Genomic DNA, 13,927 nt, shown 5'->3' with positions numbered 1-13,927 from the left:
TTGGCCGCCTTCTTGGTATTACTTCGTTTCTAGGGCACCATTGCAGCATTATGTAAAATAAAGATTTGTGTTTGATTCCATGATCCAACATGTGAGGGTTAATGATATTCGAATCGTTTTCTCAAATACAAACAGGATGAAAATAAATAAATAAAAAAAAATCAACAAACATCACAACATTCGAGATTCCACTGTAAATTCTTCACAACGAGCTCAAATCTTCAATCAAAATAGTATAACCTCGTTTGCAAAGAGAAATAACTCAATGGCCACCTCACGTACACACACTTTGTTACTCGTAAAAAAAAATCCCGGAATTTTTCGTATCATTTGTAAGGAGAATAAAATTTCTCAGAAATTTCGAGTTTTGTTCCAAGATACCATGGGCTTTTCTAACGAAAAATTTCTTTTTGTTTGGGTGTCTGTGTCAGTTGTGATTTATTTCCGTTTATCTATTGCATGTATCTATCGAAGTCATCGTCAACCATTTCTGTTCCATTCTTGGACGAAGGTATCCTCCATACTCGGACATGTCTATCGTTTGCCTTGGATTGCCACCTGACTCTAGCAGTCTTAACGAGCTCATCCCTCCATCTTGTGTTTGGCCGTCTTCTTGGTATTACTTCGTTTCTAGGGCACCATTGCAGCATTATGTAAAATAAAGATTTGTGTGGTCTATTCGAAGTAAAGATATTTAATGATTTGCTTGTCTGTTCGCAGGAGTATCGTCCTCAGCACTTGTTTCCACATAAACCGTCGCACGGATAGCAAACACAAGCACGCCATCGCTCTGTACACCAAACGGGATGTATTCTGTCTGGTTCTGGATTCTGCCTCGGACCTGGAGGACTGGCTGCAGAATCTGCTCTTCCTGCAGCACGGCCAGGATTTGGCACCGGGCGAAGTCCTTCGGCCAAACTATGGTAAGTGTCATTGAAGCGGAAATTAAAGTGTCCACATAAACCGTCGCACGGATAGCAAACACAAGCACGCCATCGCTCTGTACACCAAACGGGATGTATTCTGTCTGGTTCTGGATTCCGCCTCGGACCTGGAGGACTGGCTGCAGAATCTGCTCTTCCTGCAGCACGGCCAGGATTTGGCACCGGGTGAAGTCCTTCGGCCAAACTATGGTAAGTGTCATTGAAGCGGAAATTAAAGTATACTTCTTTAATTACTATTTTAACGGGCACGTGTTTGATTTTTAATTACCTCAACAATCAGGTGAGGGACCATCGTGTCGGTAATGGGTACAAGATTTGGTTGGTCGATTTTTAAACCATTTTTTTCCTCGTTGGGTGAAAGAAAGAAACAACTTGTGAATACTTCTTTAATTACTATTTTAACGGGCACGTGTTTGATTTTTAATTACCTCAACAATCAGGTGAGGGACCATCGTGTCGGTAATGGATACAATATTTGGTTGGTCGATTTTTTAACCATTTTTTTCCTCGTTGGGTGAAAGAAAGAAACAACTTGTGGCTCTCCGTCCGTCCTGCATTCAGCGTCTAAACGAAAATAACACACTCGGGCCTCTTATCTTATCTGAGCACGCTGTGGAAAGGTGGCCGGTGATGTTATTTGCAACAATAAACAATGTAGTCTGTGGTACTTGACATGGTTGTCTGTAGCTTAACATTGTTTCTAGTTTGTGGACCTTGAGGCGCCATGATTAGGAAATGGGGGTACCGGTACACCATTGGTGTGTGAATTTGTGTAGAATGTCCGAACGGAAAGGAAAAGTAGGGAGATCTAGTTTGTGGACCTTGAGGCGCCATGATTAGGAAATGGGGGTACCGGTACACCATTGGTGTGTGAATTTGTGTAGAATGTCCGAACCGAAAGGACCAAGAATGTCGGAAGGAAAGGAAAAGTAGGGAGAGTACCAAATTGGAGCTATAAAAACGTCATTACATGTGAAACCAGACTTGAGACTTGTCCGAAAAAACAAGAGTTCACCCACTAGCGATTATTATTGAGTAGATATCACAACACCAACAGCAACGTTGAGAATACCAACCCACCACCTCACCGGTTTTTGAATTTATAAACACAAGTAGTGTTTTATTTTCGGTTGTTGAAACGAACACTTTCGATAACTTCAAGGTAAAATTGTTGGTCAGTGACCAAACGAAGCTTATCTTTGGACATTTCCAGGTGGTGATCTATCAAAATACGTCCTCTGGGCCAAAAAACCTCGTGTTACCATTCCACGATAGCAATGGCTCACCCTGTATAAAGATACAAAGATACTATTCTGACTAACAAAAAAAACCTCTGCGAGTATTCCGCGGCAGCAATGGCTCACCCTGTATAAAGATACCAAGATACTATTCTGACTAATGGAATAGAGTGCACTAGTACACATTCTCGCATTCCTCGTCTCAACGTCCTCTGAACTGTTGAAATTCTATTGGACTGAACTGTTGAAAGTCTATTGGACTGAAATCACCTATCAGTCTCTATATTCGGACTATAGGTAGGATGGTAGAGAATGCCCTAGGCTTTAACCTTGCCCAGTGTTTACATTCCACTATTCCACTATTATAAAAGGTTTACGCGGGGTCAACAACACAATGGTGAAGCAACTCGCTGCTGGTCAACACAAGGAAGTATTTGCCATTTTGTAGGTAGCTCGAATGAATGGCATAGCTGAACTTGTGACTTGTGGCGCAGACACGAAGAGAACTCTCCACTGTGTCCATAGATATAATGTCCATGACTCTATGTCCATAGATATTACAGGGTTTGTACGGGACCTGGAAAACCTGGAAAAGAATTTTCCACCCGGTCAAAAATTCAAAATATTTAAATTAAATATCAAGTATTTCCGAAAAACGGCCTGCGGCGCATTCCCCCCTCATATTCCTCGGCGTTCTGCATATTGCATTTTTTATTTCAATGAAAGGGTAATCTTACTGTTTTTTTAAGTACTTCCGCCCCCTAATTTTCTGGAAAATTTGTGGAAATTTTCTGGAACAGTCATGGAATTTCATTCCGGGAAAAGCGTATAAACCCTGTACAAAAAGAGAAAGTGTGTAGGTGGAAGTCAACAATAAACTTGAAGCTAAAAATACTTGCGCGTTCAATAAAGGAAAGCAAATTTATACCTATACTCGCATAACGATACCCAGACAGGGCGGAAAACGTCATCGAAAAGGACACTAAGGAAATAATATGCAAACTAGAGAAACTTTAATTTTTTTCTGGCACCTGTTCGTTTAATTATAGAGTGCACACATTTTTTCATGGACAATTTTACTGCGTTCTATTCACAGTTGATAGCAAGACTAGAATGGTGCAGAAATGCCTATAACGTAGAGTCATAGAGATTTTGCCTTGAACTTTTTCTGTAACTAGGTAACAGGATTGCTATAAAGCTTGCACTGGAGAGTTGTATCAATGAATGAGTTAGTTCTGAGAATGACTTAGGATGCGCCGAGTGTTTGTGGAATGAATCATTCGTCTAAATCTGCGACTTCCATATAATAACATGCTCAAGGGTACCTCATATATTCCAGCGCTCAAATGTGAGCCATGTGGACTTAATTATAGAGTGCACACATTTTTTCATGGACAATTTTACTGCGTTCTATTCACAGTTGATAGCAAGACGAGAATGGTGCAGAAATGCCTATAACGTAGAGTCATAGAGATTTTGCCTTGAACTTTTTCTGTGACTAGGTAACAGGATTGCTATAAAGCTTGCACTGGAGAGTTGTATCAATGAATGAGTTAGTTCTGAGAATGACTTAGGATGCGCCGAGTGTTTGTGGAATGAATCATTCGTCTAAATCTGCAACTTCCATAAAATAACATGCTCAAGGGTACCTCATATATTCCAGCGCTCAAATGTGAGCCATGTGGACTAGAGATAATATGTTGAGAGATTATGTAACGTCTGAATCGATTCTCCAGCACCATCTGAACTAGATTATTCAATATCCGATCTAGTTCTTGTGCATAATTATGTTTGGGGTTTTCTATTGGGCGGGATCCATGTGGACTAGAGATAATATGTTGAGAGATTATGTAACGTCTGAATCGATTCTCCAGCACCATCTGAACTAGATTATTCAATATCCAATCTTGTTCTTGTGGCAGTCCAATTATGTTTGGGGTTTTCTATTGGGCGGAAAGGATTGTCTTTTTATTTGGCCAGATCTCCGTATTAATCGACTTTTTATTTGGATCGTTGGTTCTCTCTGTAGTAAAAAATACTTTGCAAGTTTACTGTGCAACTTTGGAGTACGGCACCTATTTCTGGCACCTGTTCGTTTAATTATAGAGTGCACACATTTTTTCATGGACAATTTTACTGCGTTCTATTCACAGTTGATAGCAAGACTAGAATGGTGCAGAAATGCCTATAACGTAGAGTCATAGAGATTTTGCCTTGAACTTTTTCTGTAACTAGGTAACAGGATTGCTATAAAGCTTGCACTGGAGAGTTGTATCAATGAATCTGCGGCGCATTCCCCCCTCATATTCCTCGGCGTTCTGCATATTGCATTTTTTATTTCAATGAAAGGGTAATCTTACTGTTTTTTTAAAGTACTTCCGCCCCCTAATTTTCTGGAACAGTCATGGAATTTCATTCCGGGAAAAGCGTGTAAACCCTGCATTATGTCCATGACTCTGTGTCCATAGATATTGGAACGGGGAGAGGGTTATCAATATTGGAACCCACGGCGAGGAGAATCTAGAGTTATGATTTGGGTTGAGTGTATTGTGTATTTGTGTTCAGTTTGGAAATTTGCGTCATTCAACCAAGAGCAGTGCGGGAGATGATGCTATTTGTTTGGTTCCCATAGGACACTTGAGTATACAAGATTTCAAGGTTGATATTGAAATCTGTCCAAAAATTTGTTTTTTTTTTTTTGGAATGACTGTTGAAAGCTTCCTCCTCCCTGAGTTCGAATTTGGCTGTCGAGTAACTTTTGACTTTTCATTCAGCTGCATCTGAGGTCGAACTACTAAGAGATCGAACTAAGGTTGTGATATATTAATATGGCAACTATCAACTATGAACAGCCAAAGACTGCACGTGCCTAGACCTAGATGTTAGTTACTTTTTGACCGTAAGCTGTAAACATAGGATGACATATGGCAGAATTATCACCTTTAAAAAGGCACTTGAAGGGAAAAGACTTTCATGTAGTGTAGCTTATATTATGAGTTACAAAGTCCTGATATATGTCTATTCCAAATATGACTTTTTTAACAAAATCAATGAATGAGTTAGTTCTGAGAATGACTTAGGATGCGCCGAGTGTTTGTGGAATGAATCATTCGTCTAAATCTGCGACTTCCATAATAACATGCTCAAGGGTACCTCATATATTCCAGCGCTCAATTGTGAGCCATGTGGACTAGAGATAACTAGTAGCGCGGTCAAACTTTCTTGACTTGGCGGGGCGGAGCGCTACCGCGCTCCTTAATATGTTGAGAGATTATGTAACGTCTGAATCGATTCTTCAGCACCATCTGAACTAGATTATTCAATATCCGATCTAGTTCTTGTGGCAGTCCAATTTTTGCATAATTATGTTTGGGGTTTTCTATTGGGCGGGAAGGATTGTCTTTTTATCGTAGATGAAGTCGGCTGAGTGTTTTTCTTTTCCTGAAGTCCCTAGGGAATACGTCCCTAGAAAGTTCAATGTTGCTCAATGAACAGATCAAGTGCCAACTGGAGAACACAAAATTTAAAGGCATTTTGAACTAATAAGTGTACGTGTAGCAGTATACTATTCGTTGAAGTTCGGAACCCTTTTGAGAACCAAACAGGAAAACAAACATACCGTTTGTTTTGTCGCTGAAAAACTGAAAACACGTGTTAGTCAACCAATTTAGACTAATGCGACTCTGCTTGGGGTATTTCACTGACAAATGTCTCGTCTATAATTAACTAGGCGACGTCTGAAGCCCAAACTGCAGTGCAAAATGCAGTACCATTCCGTCGTATAAATAACAATTAGTTTCCCGTGCTTCTCTGTGTTCTCTATTGGAGAAGTAAGCCAGGGCCGGAGCTCCAAAGTCGTGCTCCTGCAATTCATCTCATGGGGTCGAGTATGTACCTTCAAACAGACCCCATTTGTCAGGGGTCTAGGTTTAGCTTGCCCTTGGGATCGATTTTATTTGAAGAAACCACTGATGAAAATTGTTACCTATAGTCAAACATTAAGTTGAAAATCTTCGCGTGCTCTTCCTCTCCGGATATCTTCCTTCTGGGCTTCTCTCTCCGTCAATTTTGCCTGCAATTCATGCTTCCTCTTTTCTTCAAATGAAGAGTCCATCCAATTCTCAAGAAAGAAAAGCTTTTCCAACATTTTGTTTACGTGTGCTATTTTTAGTAGTTTCGGGGAATTTTGCCAATATCAAATGTGTTCTGTTTGTAAACAGTGCTTTGTTTTCTTTTCTCTGGACAGGTGGCTTTGAGACTAGTCGGACCTGTGCAGACCATTAGCCACGCGCTAATTGGCCTATATTAATACATTATGATGGAACTGGTTGTCTATGTATGCCATTTATGATTAGGTCTGAAATTCGTCGGAATGAGACTGAGACTTAAAGTTCCCCGAAAGTTCCCTCCAAAAGTTCCCAAGTTTTATACCTATGTACATGCCAAATTTCTCGTCAGGTCCCAGGATTTTAAAAATCTTCGCAACGATATGAATAAGTTGGTTTGGGAAAGAGGTTTAATAGAGGGAACTGCAACTGGTCTTGTCGTTCCGAAATTGAAGAGAGAAGGAAGGCAGGACCAACCGTTCCGAGAACGAACTTTATCAGTTTAGGATAAAATCAGCCCGGGCTTTGATCTCTAAATTGTTTCCTCTGCTGCAATGGTAGACTGGTGCACTGTTGTGAATGATCAGTATATTCACTTTGTACTATTACAAACGCATCCCTTCTCCCTTATACGTTCCTCTTTGTCCTCCCCTTCCTGATATTTGCATCTCGTTACGACCTACAGGACTATTGTCTATGTCTATTGAACTTAGTTTGACCCCCCCGTAGACATCAATTCACAATGAGAGGGGGTTGGGGGGAGGCTAGGTATTTTGGCAACCTCCTAGTTCATCATCTTATTCAATTGACATTTAATTGTCGAGACAGTTCTGCTATAGGCTTGTCTGCCCCCTTCTCTCTCTCTCTCTTCTTCCTCCTCCTCCTCCTCTTTCTTTTTTCTTTCTCTCTCTCCCTTCTATACCCTCGGTCCTTGTGTTTTCAAAACAGAAATTTCGTACCTCCCTCCCTCTCTCTCTCCCCTCCCTCTCTCTCGCTCTCTTTCTCTTTGTCATTAGTTGCTCTTTGTAGATTGCCGAGTAATCTTTGACCTTTCTCTCTCTCTGTCCATCCAGTGTGTGAGCCTATACCTACCTACTTTGCAACTTTGCCAAATCAACGCGAAAACAAACAGCTTTGTTCACGGAAAGAGAAAGAGAGAGAGAAAGAGAGAGCGCGCGAAAGGGGGGAGGGTTGAGAGAAGAAGAAAGAGGAAGGGAAAGAGGGAGAGCGAAAAGAGTGATGTTATTTTTGAGTGTCGCTAAATGGTTCCTGCCTGCTGTTTCAAGTGGAATAAAGAATGTCATCCGTAGCTCTCTTGTTAATTGGGCAGTGTACACACTGTACACTCATTGTCCATGGGTCATCCGGTATAATTAATTGTTTAAGAGGAAATAAAATGGCACTTCCGCACAATTCGAATCGGAGTAGGTAGTGTTTATCTCTCTTGGCAAGCCGTGTAATCTTTGAGCCTTCTTCGTTTTGTTTTCATAGTCCTCGTGAGTTCACGGGAAGGCAAACCTCCTGAAAAAAGCTTTGTTTTTTTTTGTTTTTTGTTTTTTGTTTTTTTTTTTTTTGCTAAATCCCTTTTAGAATGCATTTTCTGTTCTGTCGAATGCTTTCCCTCCTGGCCTCAGAAATCTGAATTTAAAAACTTTGAACCAATTTTATACAAAGTCTTTTCAAGTTTAAAACTCCGAACAGATTCTATGTGTTGTCGAACATTGTATGTTGTATAAATTTTTTTTTTTTTTTTTTTTTTTTTTTTTCTAAATCCCTTTTAGGTTGGATTTTCTGTTCTGTCGAATACGAATGCTTTCCCTCCTGGCCTCAGAAATCTGAATTTTGAACCAATTTTATACAAAGTCTTTTCAAGTTTAAAACTCCGAACAGATTCTATGCGTTGTCGAACATTGTATACCTACATATGTACGTATCTGTCATGTTGTATATTGGGTGGTGGTCTGAAAAACACACAAGTTAAAGCTCCTTGTTTCAAAAAGTTTGTGGTGCACTTGAGCTGGGGTGTTTTCCTTGTGCACGCGCAAATTTTGCTTGTCATGTTGTATATTGGGTGGTGGTCTGAAAAACACACAAGTTAAAGCTCCTTGTTTCAAAAAGTTTGTGGTGCACTTGAGCTGGGGTTGGGGTGTTTTTCTTTTGCACGCGCAAATTTTGCTCGCCAATACTACTTATGTATTCCCGAAATCCCTGATCCCTACTTGATGGGATGGAAAAAATTGCACGCTTATTCTCTTTCCCGTTTTGCCCCTCTCTTTCTCCTTCTGTTTGTTTTGGTTCTCCTCATTTTTAGCCCGTCCTTCCTTTATTATTACGATAGTAACAAAAAAAGGTATAAGGGACGGGCTATTGTATTCGCTTCGGTGTCGTCTGTCTGTCGGTCGGTCTGTCTGTCCGTCCTCATAGAAGGACTTATCCAAACCTGGTCGACCTATATATCAAATTAAAGGTCTTCTTACCAGGAAGCTTATTCTCTTTCCTGTTTCCCCCCCCCCCCCTCTCTTTCTCCTTCCTTCTGTTTGTTTTGGTTCTCATTTTTAGCCCGTCCTTCCTTTATTATTACGATAGTAATAAAAAAAGGTATAAGGGACGGTCTATTGTATATTCGCTTCGGTGTCGTCTGTCTGTCGGTCGGTCGGTCTGTCTGTCTGTCTGTCCGTCCGTCCTCATAGAAGGACTTATCCAAACCTGGTCGATATATATAGCAAATTTGTGTCCCTTCGTGTAGAAAGTGGGAAAATGTGGTTATGCATTTCTTATTTCTTTGTCAGGGTGCAGGAATGAAAATGATCTCGTGCGTGTTTTTTATGTATTTTGTTTCAAAACTAGTGAGTTTTTGCTAAGGCCACATGTTGATCCAGCACCGAAATGGGAAGTATTGTCTTTTCTCGCCCATCTGATAAGAGATGAGAGGCATACTACGGGATGGGCATGCTACGACACAGATAACACGAGTCTAATGTAGAAGTTGTTTCATTTCAACGAAATAAGAACGGCGCGGCGGAGGATGAAAATGACCTTTTTTTTTTAGTTAATTATCTTGTGTGCATATTTTAGCTTTTCTTCAAGAACGTGACCTTTTTTTTTTAGTTAATTATCTTGTGTGCATATTTTAGCTTTTCTTCAAGAACGTGTGACCTCGTAGAATATGGATTAATTAGTATTATACTTAGTTTGCATTTTAATTATTCAAGAACGTGTGACCTCGTAGAATATGGATTAATTAGTATCATACTTAGTTTGCATTTTAATTGTCTTTTTCGCAAACTTTCCTTGTCTCGTGGATGACTTTCTACACGACTTTCTCGTTTCTTTTGTGAAGGAACAACTTTTCAAACTTTTGTTTCTCTTCGTCTGTTTTATCCGCCATTATTCTTGCGTGAGTTTTTCTCTGCACTTTACTTTTCGATGCCATTTATTTGCCATTTTTCCTCCGTGCCAATTTATCCCTTCCTCTCCCTCCCTGACTCCCTCTCTCTGTATCATTTTCATTCTCTTTTGTTGTTCACTGAAGGGTAAACTTAGTTTTTTAGTGCATCTTGCCCTTTTCCTGCTCCTTTTCTGCATTTCTTCACCCACACTTTCTCGTTTGGAAAGGTTGAAAAGTGGAACACATTATGAAGATTTCTGCTCGATTGCTATCTCTTTAACCTCTCTCTGTATCATTTTCATTCTCTTTTGTTGTTCACTGAAGGGTAAACTGAGTTTTTTAGTGCATCTTGCCCTTTTCCTGCTCCTTTTCTGCATTTCTTCACCCACACTTTCTCGCTTGGAAAGGTTGAAAAGTGGAACACACTATGAAGATTTCTGCTCGATTGCTATCTCTTTAATACTAAAGAGATGAGAAAAGTAGAAAAGGCGTTGGTTTGAATTGATCTTCAAACTAATTTCTCTCCCTGTAAAACTGACCTTGTTTGAGCAAAGAATCCCGAAGAGTGCCGGTGGCGGTCGTTCGGAATATTTGCCATTTCGGTGTGCCCTCCACTGGCATGTCATGTGTGATGTATGCCTATTTATATTATGACTAAGTCTCCAACATTCCTATCTACGTCAGACCATGTGAAACTGGACCAGACCGGCGCATTCCTGATGGTTAGCCCTTTCATATTTCATGCTGACAAGTAGCCTTCATTAGATCATGTGAATTTATATCGAGTGATCACATGTTTGAATTACGAGTATATGTGAAATGCATATTTCATGCTGACAAGTAGCCTTCATTAGCTCATGTGAATTTATATCGAGTGATCACATGTTTGAATTACGAGTATATGTGAAATGTTTGAATTACGAGTAGGTTTTCAGTTGAGGATATGTGATGTGCACTGTCGTCATATTGTCAATGTGGGAGTTGAATTTATGTATGTTCTCACATTTTTGGCTGAATTCCCTTTGTTTATTTTTGTACGCATTTTTCTTTTTCCCTGATGTCTAACCTTTGTTTTCATCATTTTCTTTCGTTTGTCCTTCTCTTTTTTGGCGATCTTAAGCTGTGTCCACACTTCGACTTAAATCGGACACTGCCTCGACAACATAGATTCACCTCTTCATCTTTTTTTAGTTACATTCGAGCAGGATAAGCAAGGTATATTCTATCCTATTCCATTCTATCATCAATAGTAAATATCTGCTGATTTCTAATACGATATTCTCTTCCCACAGGTTCGATACACAGTCAGCCCTATCGAACGCGTACGAACAGCGAAGGGATGCAGCCTCTCAACCAGCTCCTTCGCTGTTCCTACCTCGACCCCAAGGTGGGCATTCAGCCGCACCAATTCTACAAGGATCTCACACACCACTCGCACCATCAGCTGATTGGCTCGCCCATTATTAGCCCTACCTCCGACTCGGCTGGTTCCTCGCTCTCGTTGGACAATGTAGACGGGGGAGCAAATGATAACAGCACGGTGCGATCACATCACTCGCTCAGTGATGATTACTCGGGCACTGGTACTACTGGATCAAGTATGGGGCCTTACGAAAGTTGTAGCCAGAAAACTGCTCAACTACTGATTCAACATGTTGTTGGTGTTGTTGTTGTTGTTGTTGCAGTTGTTGTTGGTGTTGTTGTTGTTGTTGTGTAATTGTTGTTGGTGAAATATCTTTTTGATACCTAACTAAGCCTTTAGTAGTTTAGTAATTAAACTACTAAAGGTTTAGTAATATTATTTTTTTTTTTTTAAAGAGGTTTGACAGAGGGAACTGTAACTGCTATGGTCTTATCGTCCCGAAATGGAAGAGAGAATGAAGAAAATATGTTATTGAGGATCAAGTATGGGGCCTTACGAAAGTTGTAGCCAGAAAACTGCTCAACTACTGATTCAACATGTTGTTGGTGTTGTTGTTGTTGTTGCAGTTGTTGTTGGTAGTGTTGTTGTTGTTGTTGTGTAATTGTTGTTGGTGAAATATCTTTTTGATACCTAACTAAGCCTTTAGTAGTTTAGTAATTAAACTACTAAAGGTTTAGTAATATTATTTTTTTTTTTTTAAAGAGGTTTGACAGAGGGAACTGTAACTGCTATGGTCTTATCGTCCCGAAATGGAAGAGAGAATGAAGACAGGATAGGAGAAAGCCAGCCATTCCGAGAACGAACATTATCCCATCAGGATAAAATCCGCCCCGGGCGGGAATCGAACCCGCGGCCTAGCGCTTACAAGGCAGACACACTACCAACTAAGCTAACTAGGCTGGCGTAATTGTTGTTGGTGAAATATCTTTTTGATACCTAACTAAGCCTTTAGTAGTTTAGTAATTAAACTACTAAAGGTTTAGTAATATTAGTTTAGTAATGTTTCGTGTAATATACACACTGGCGTGCTCAGGCCGGAACTTGGCCTGGCGCACTGCCGTGCGCCTAGATATCGGATAGTGTGAGATTGAAGCCTGCTATTGAGAACACGGCGCACCCCCCACATCTCGAAACTCGCTGCTCTATTACACTGGTTTTACACTCAAAATGTTTAAGGGGTTATGACAGAACGCAAGTAACCTACAGCCAAATTTTTTAGTCACTTGGCCTGTAAAAAAAGAAGAATGAAGAGACATTTTTTTTTCATAATAGACCTTATTTATACGCTTATTAAGGTGAGGTTTTCACGTTAAAGAGCTGAAAAAATAATAAATTACGGAATTTTAATTTTTCTTCTACGACTTCTATATCTCGAGATAAATCAATTTGAAAAATCACGGTTAATTTTGTATCCTGACGTTACGACATACGCTCCCGTACGCGATGAGTTCACATCAACTTCAAGCAAGCTCGCATGCAGGCGATTCCATAAATTCCTCTTGCATCTTGATTCCATAAATCAGACCAGGCAATAGTAAGTTATAGCGGAACAAACAATCAACATCCAAACCAAATGCAAAACTGTCGAGTTGAAAAACCCTATTTGTTTACATCAAGTCTGGTAGTGGAAATAACAAACTCACCAAAAGCTCTTAGTTTCCCAGTATGGAAGTCCTCCAACAATTTCAACAGAGCCTGTTCCATCTGCCTCACGTCCGTCACATCTGAGAGAAAAGAATGGTGTTGAAGTTGTACGTTGATAGAAGATAAAGCTAAAGACCATGCAGAAAACAATACAACAAGCACAATACAATAACCAAACAAAGCAAAATACACACGGCAATAGAGTAAAAAATAGGTAAAGGTAATTATAAGCTTAGATACAAAAATACTACAGTACTACATAGTCTAAACACCGTTTGAAAAACACTATATCGTTAGATATCACTTGGGTTTTAATTATACACTTTTTATAACACGATAAGATATTATACACTTTTTATAACACGTAAGTATCCATTTTTATATATAACTTAAGTAAAAAAGTATTTACAAAGGATGTCAAAATTAAATAAATTAATCACACTAGGCTTGCACGCAGGAGGTCCGGGTTCGATTCCCGGCGGGGCCGAGGTTTTTTTCGGCTCTGTGCTTGGAGTTTGGGGTGTACTCAGTCTCGTGAGGACAATTGAGTAGCTACTTTAATCGAGTAGCGACCAGTGGCGGCATTACCAGAGTAAAAAGAAAAATTATAGATATGTCAGAAATAATACAGGAGGCTCTGAGTAATGCTGTGATATCCACATAAATTGTGAAGAAGCTCTCAGCTTCACCACAAATAAATTATGATTTAGATTTTTTAGATTAGATACTACAGTACTACAGATTAGGGCGCGTACATACTACATAGGTTCAACGTCAAATAATATGTAAAAAGTAATAATGATAATAAAGATGGGTTGTTGAAGAAAAAGTTGAACCGTTTTGTCGCAGTTGATCTACGAGACACAAACCCGTGCTGCTCATCCGAGATGAAACTTCTGGATGCAAAAGCGAGCTTCTCAACAATGAGTTTATTCAGGAGCTTGGGAACACAAGACAGAATGCAAACTCCACGATAATTAGAAATATTACAACGATCACCGGACTTGAAGATGGAAATAACGAAACTTTTCTTCCACTCGACTGGAAAGATTCCCGAAGACAAAGATTTGTTAAAGAGGAAAACCCTAATTATTGCAAGATAAGCCATTGTTAAAATCCTCTATCTATTAGCATTATTCTTACCGTTTTTATTATTATTGGATACTAGGTAGGTATTTGTGTTT

At 39.7% G+C, this 13,927-nt stretch overlaps 1 protein-coding gene and 1 long non-coding RNA gene across 2 annotated transcripts; both read left to right on the top strand.

The window, feature by feature from the left end:
- Positions 1-615: 615 nt before the first annotated feature.
- On the top strand, positions 616-937 carry LOC113466506 (insulin receptor substrate 1-like). Its single transcript, XM_026821975.1, has one exon. The coding sequence runs from the start codon at positions 698-700 to the stop codon at positions 935-937; it is 240 nt and encodes a 79-aa protein (XP_026677776.1). The 5' UTR covers positions 616-697.
- Positions 938-11,565: 10,628 nt separating this feature from the next.
- On the top strand, positions 11,566-12,668 carry LOC113466505. Its single transcript, XR_003390886.1, has 2 exons — positions 11,566-11,770; positions 12,077-12,668. It is a non-coding gene; the product is annotated as an uncharacterized LOC113466505 (long non-coding RNA).
- Positions 12,669-13,927: the final 1,259 nt, after the last annotated feature.

Source organism: Diaphorina citri, unplaced genomic scaffold, assembly GCF_000475195.1.
Source record: "Diaphorina citri unplaced genomic scaffold, Diaci psyllid genome assembly version 1.1 scaffold281, whole genome shotgun sequence".
In the NCBI taxonomy this organism is placed as follows: domain Eukaryota; kingdom Metazoa; phylum Arthropoda; class Insecta; order Hemiptera; family Psyllidae; genus Diaphorina; species Diaphorina citri.
Note: the sequence above shows the minus strand (reverse complement) of the source record. Positions and strands in the feature narration are given on the sequence as shown.

Bases quoted from the DNA above. Each gene is read 5' to 3' on its own strand.
- LOC113466506 (XM_026821975.1), top strand. From the start codon at position 698: ATGATTTGCTTGTCTGTTCGCAGGAGTATCGTCCTCAGCACTTGTTTC.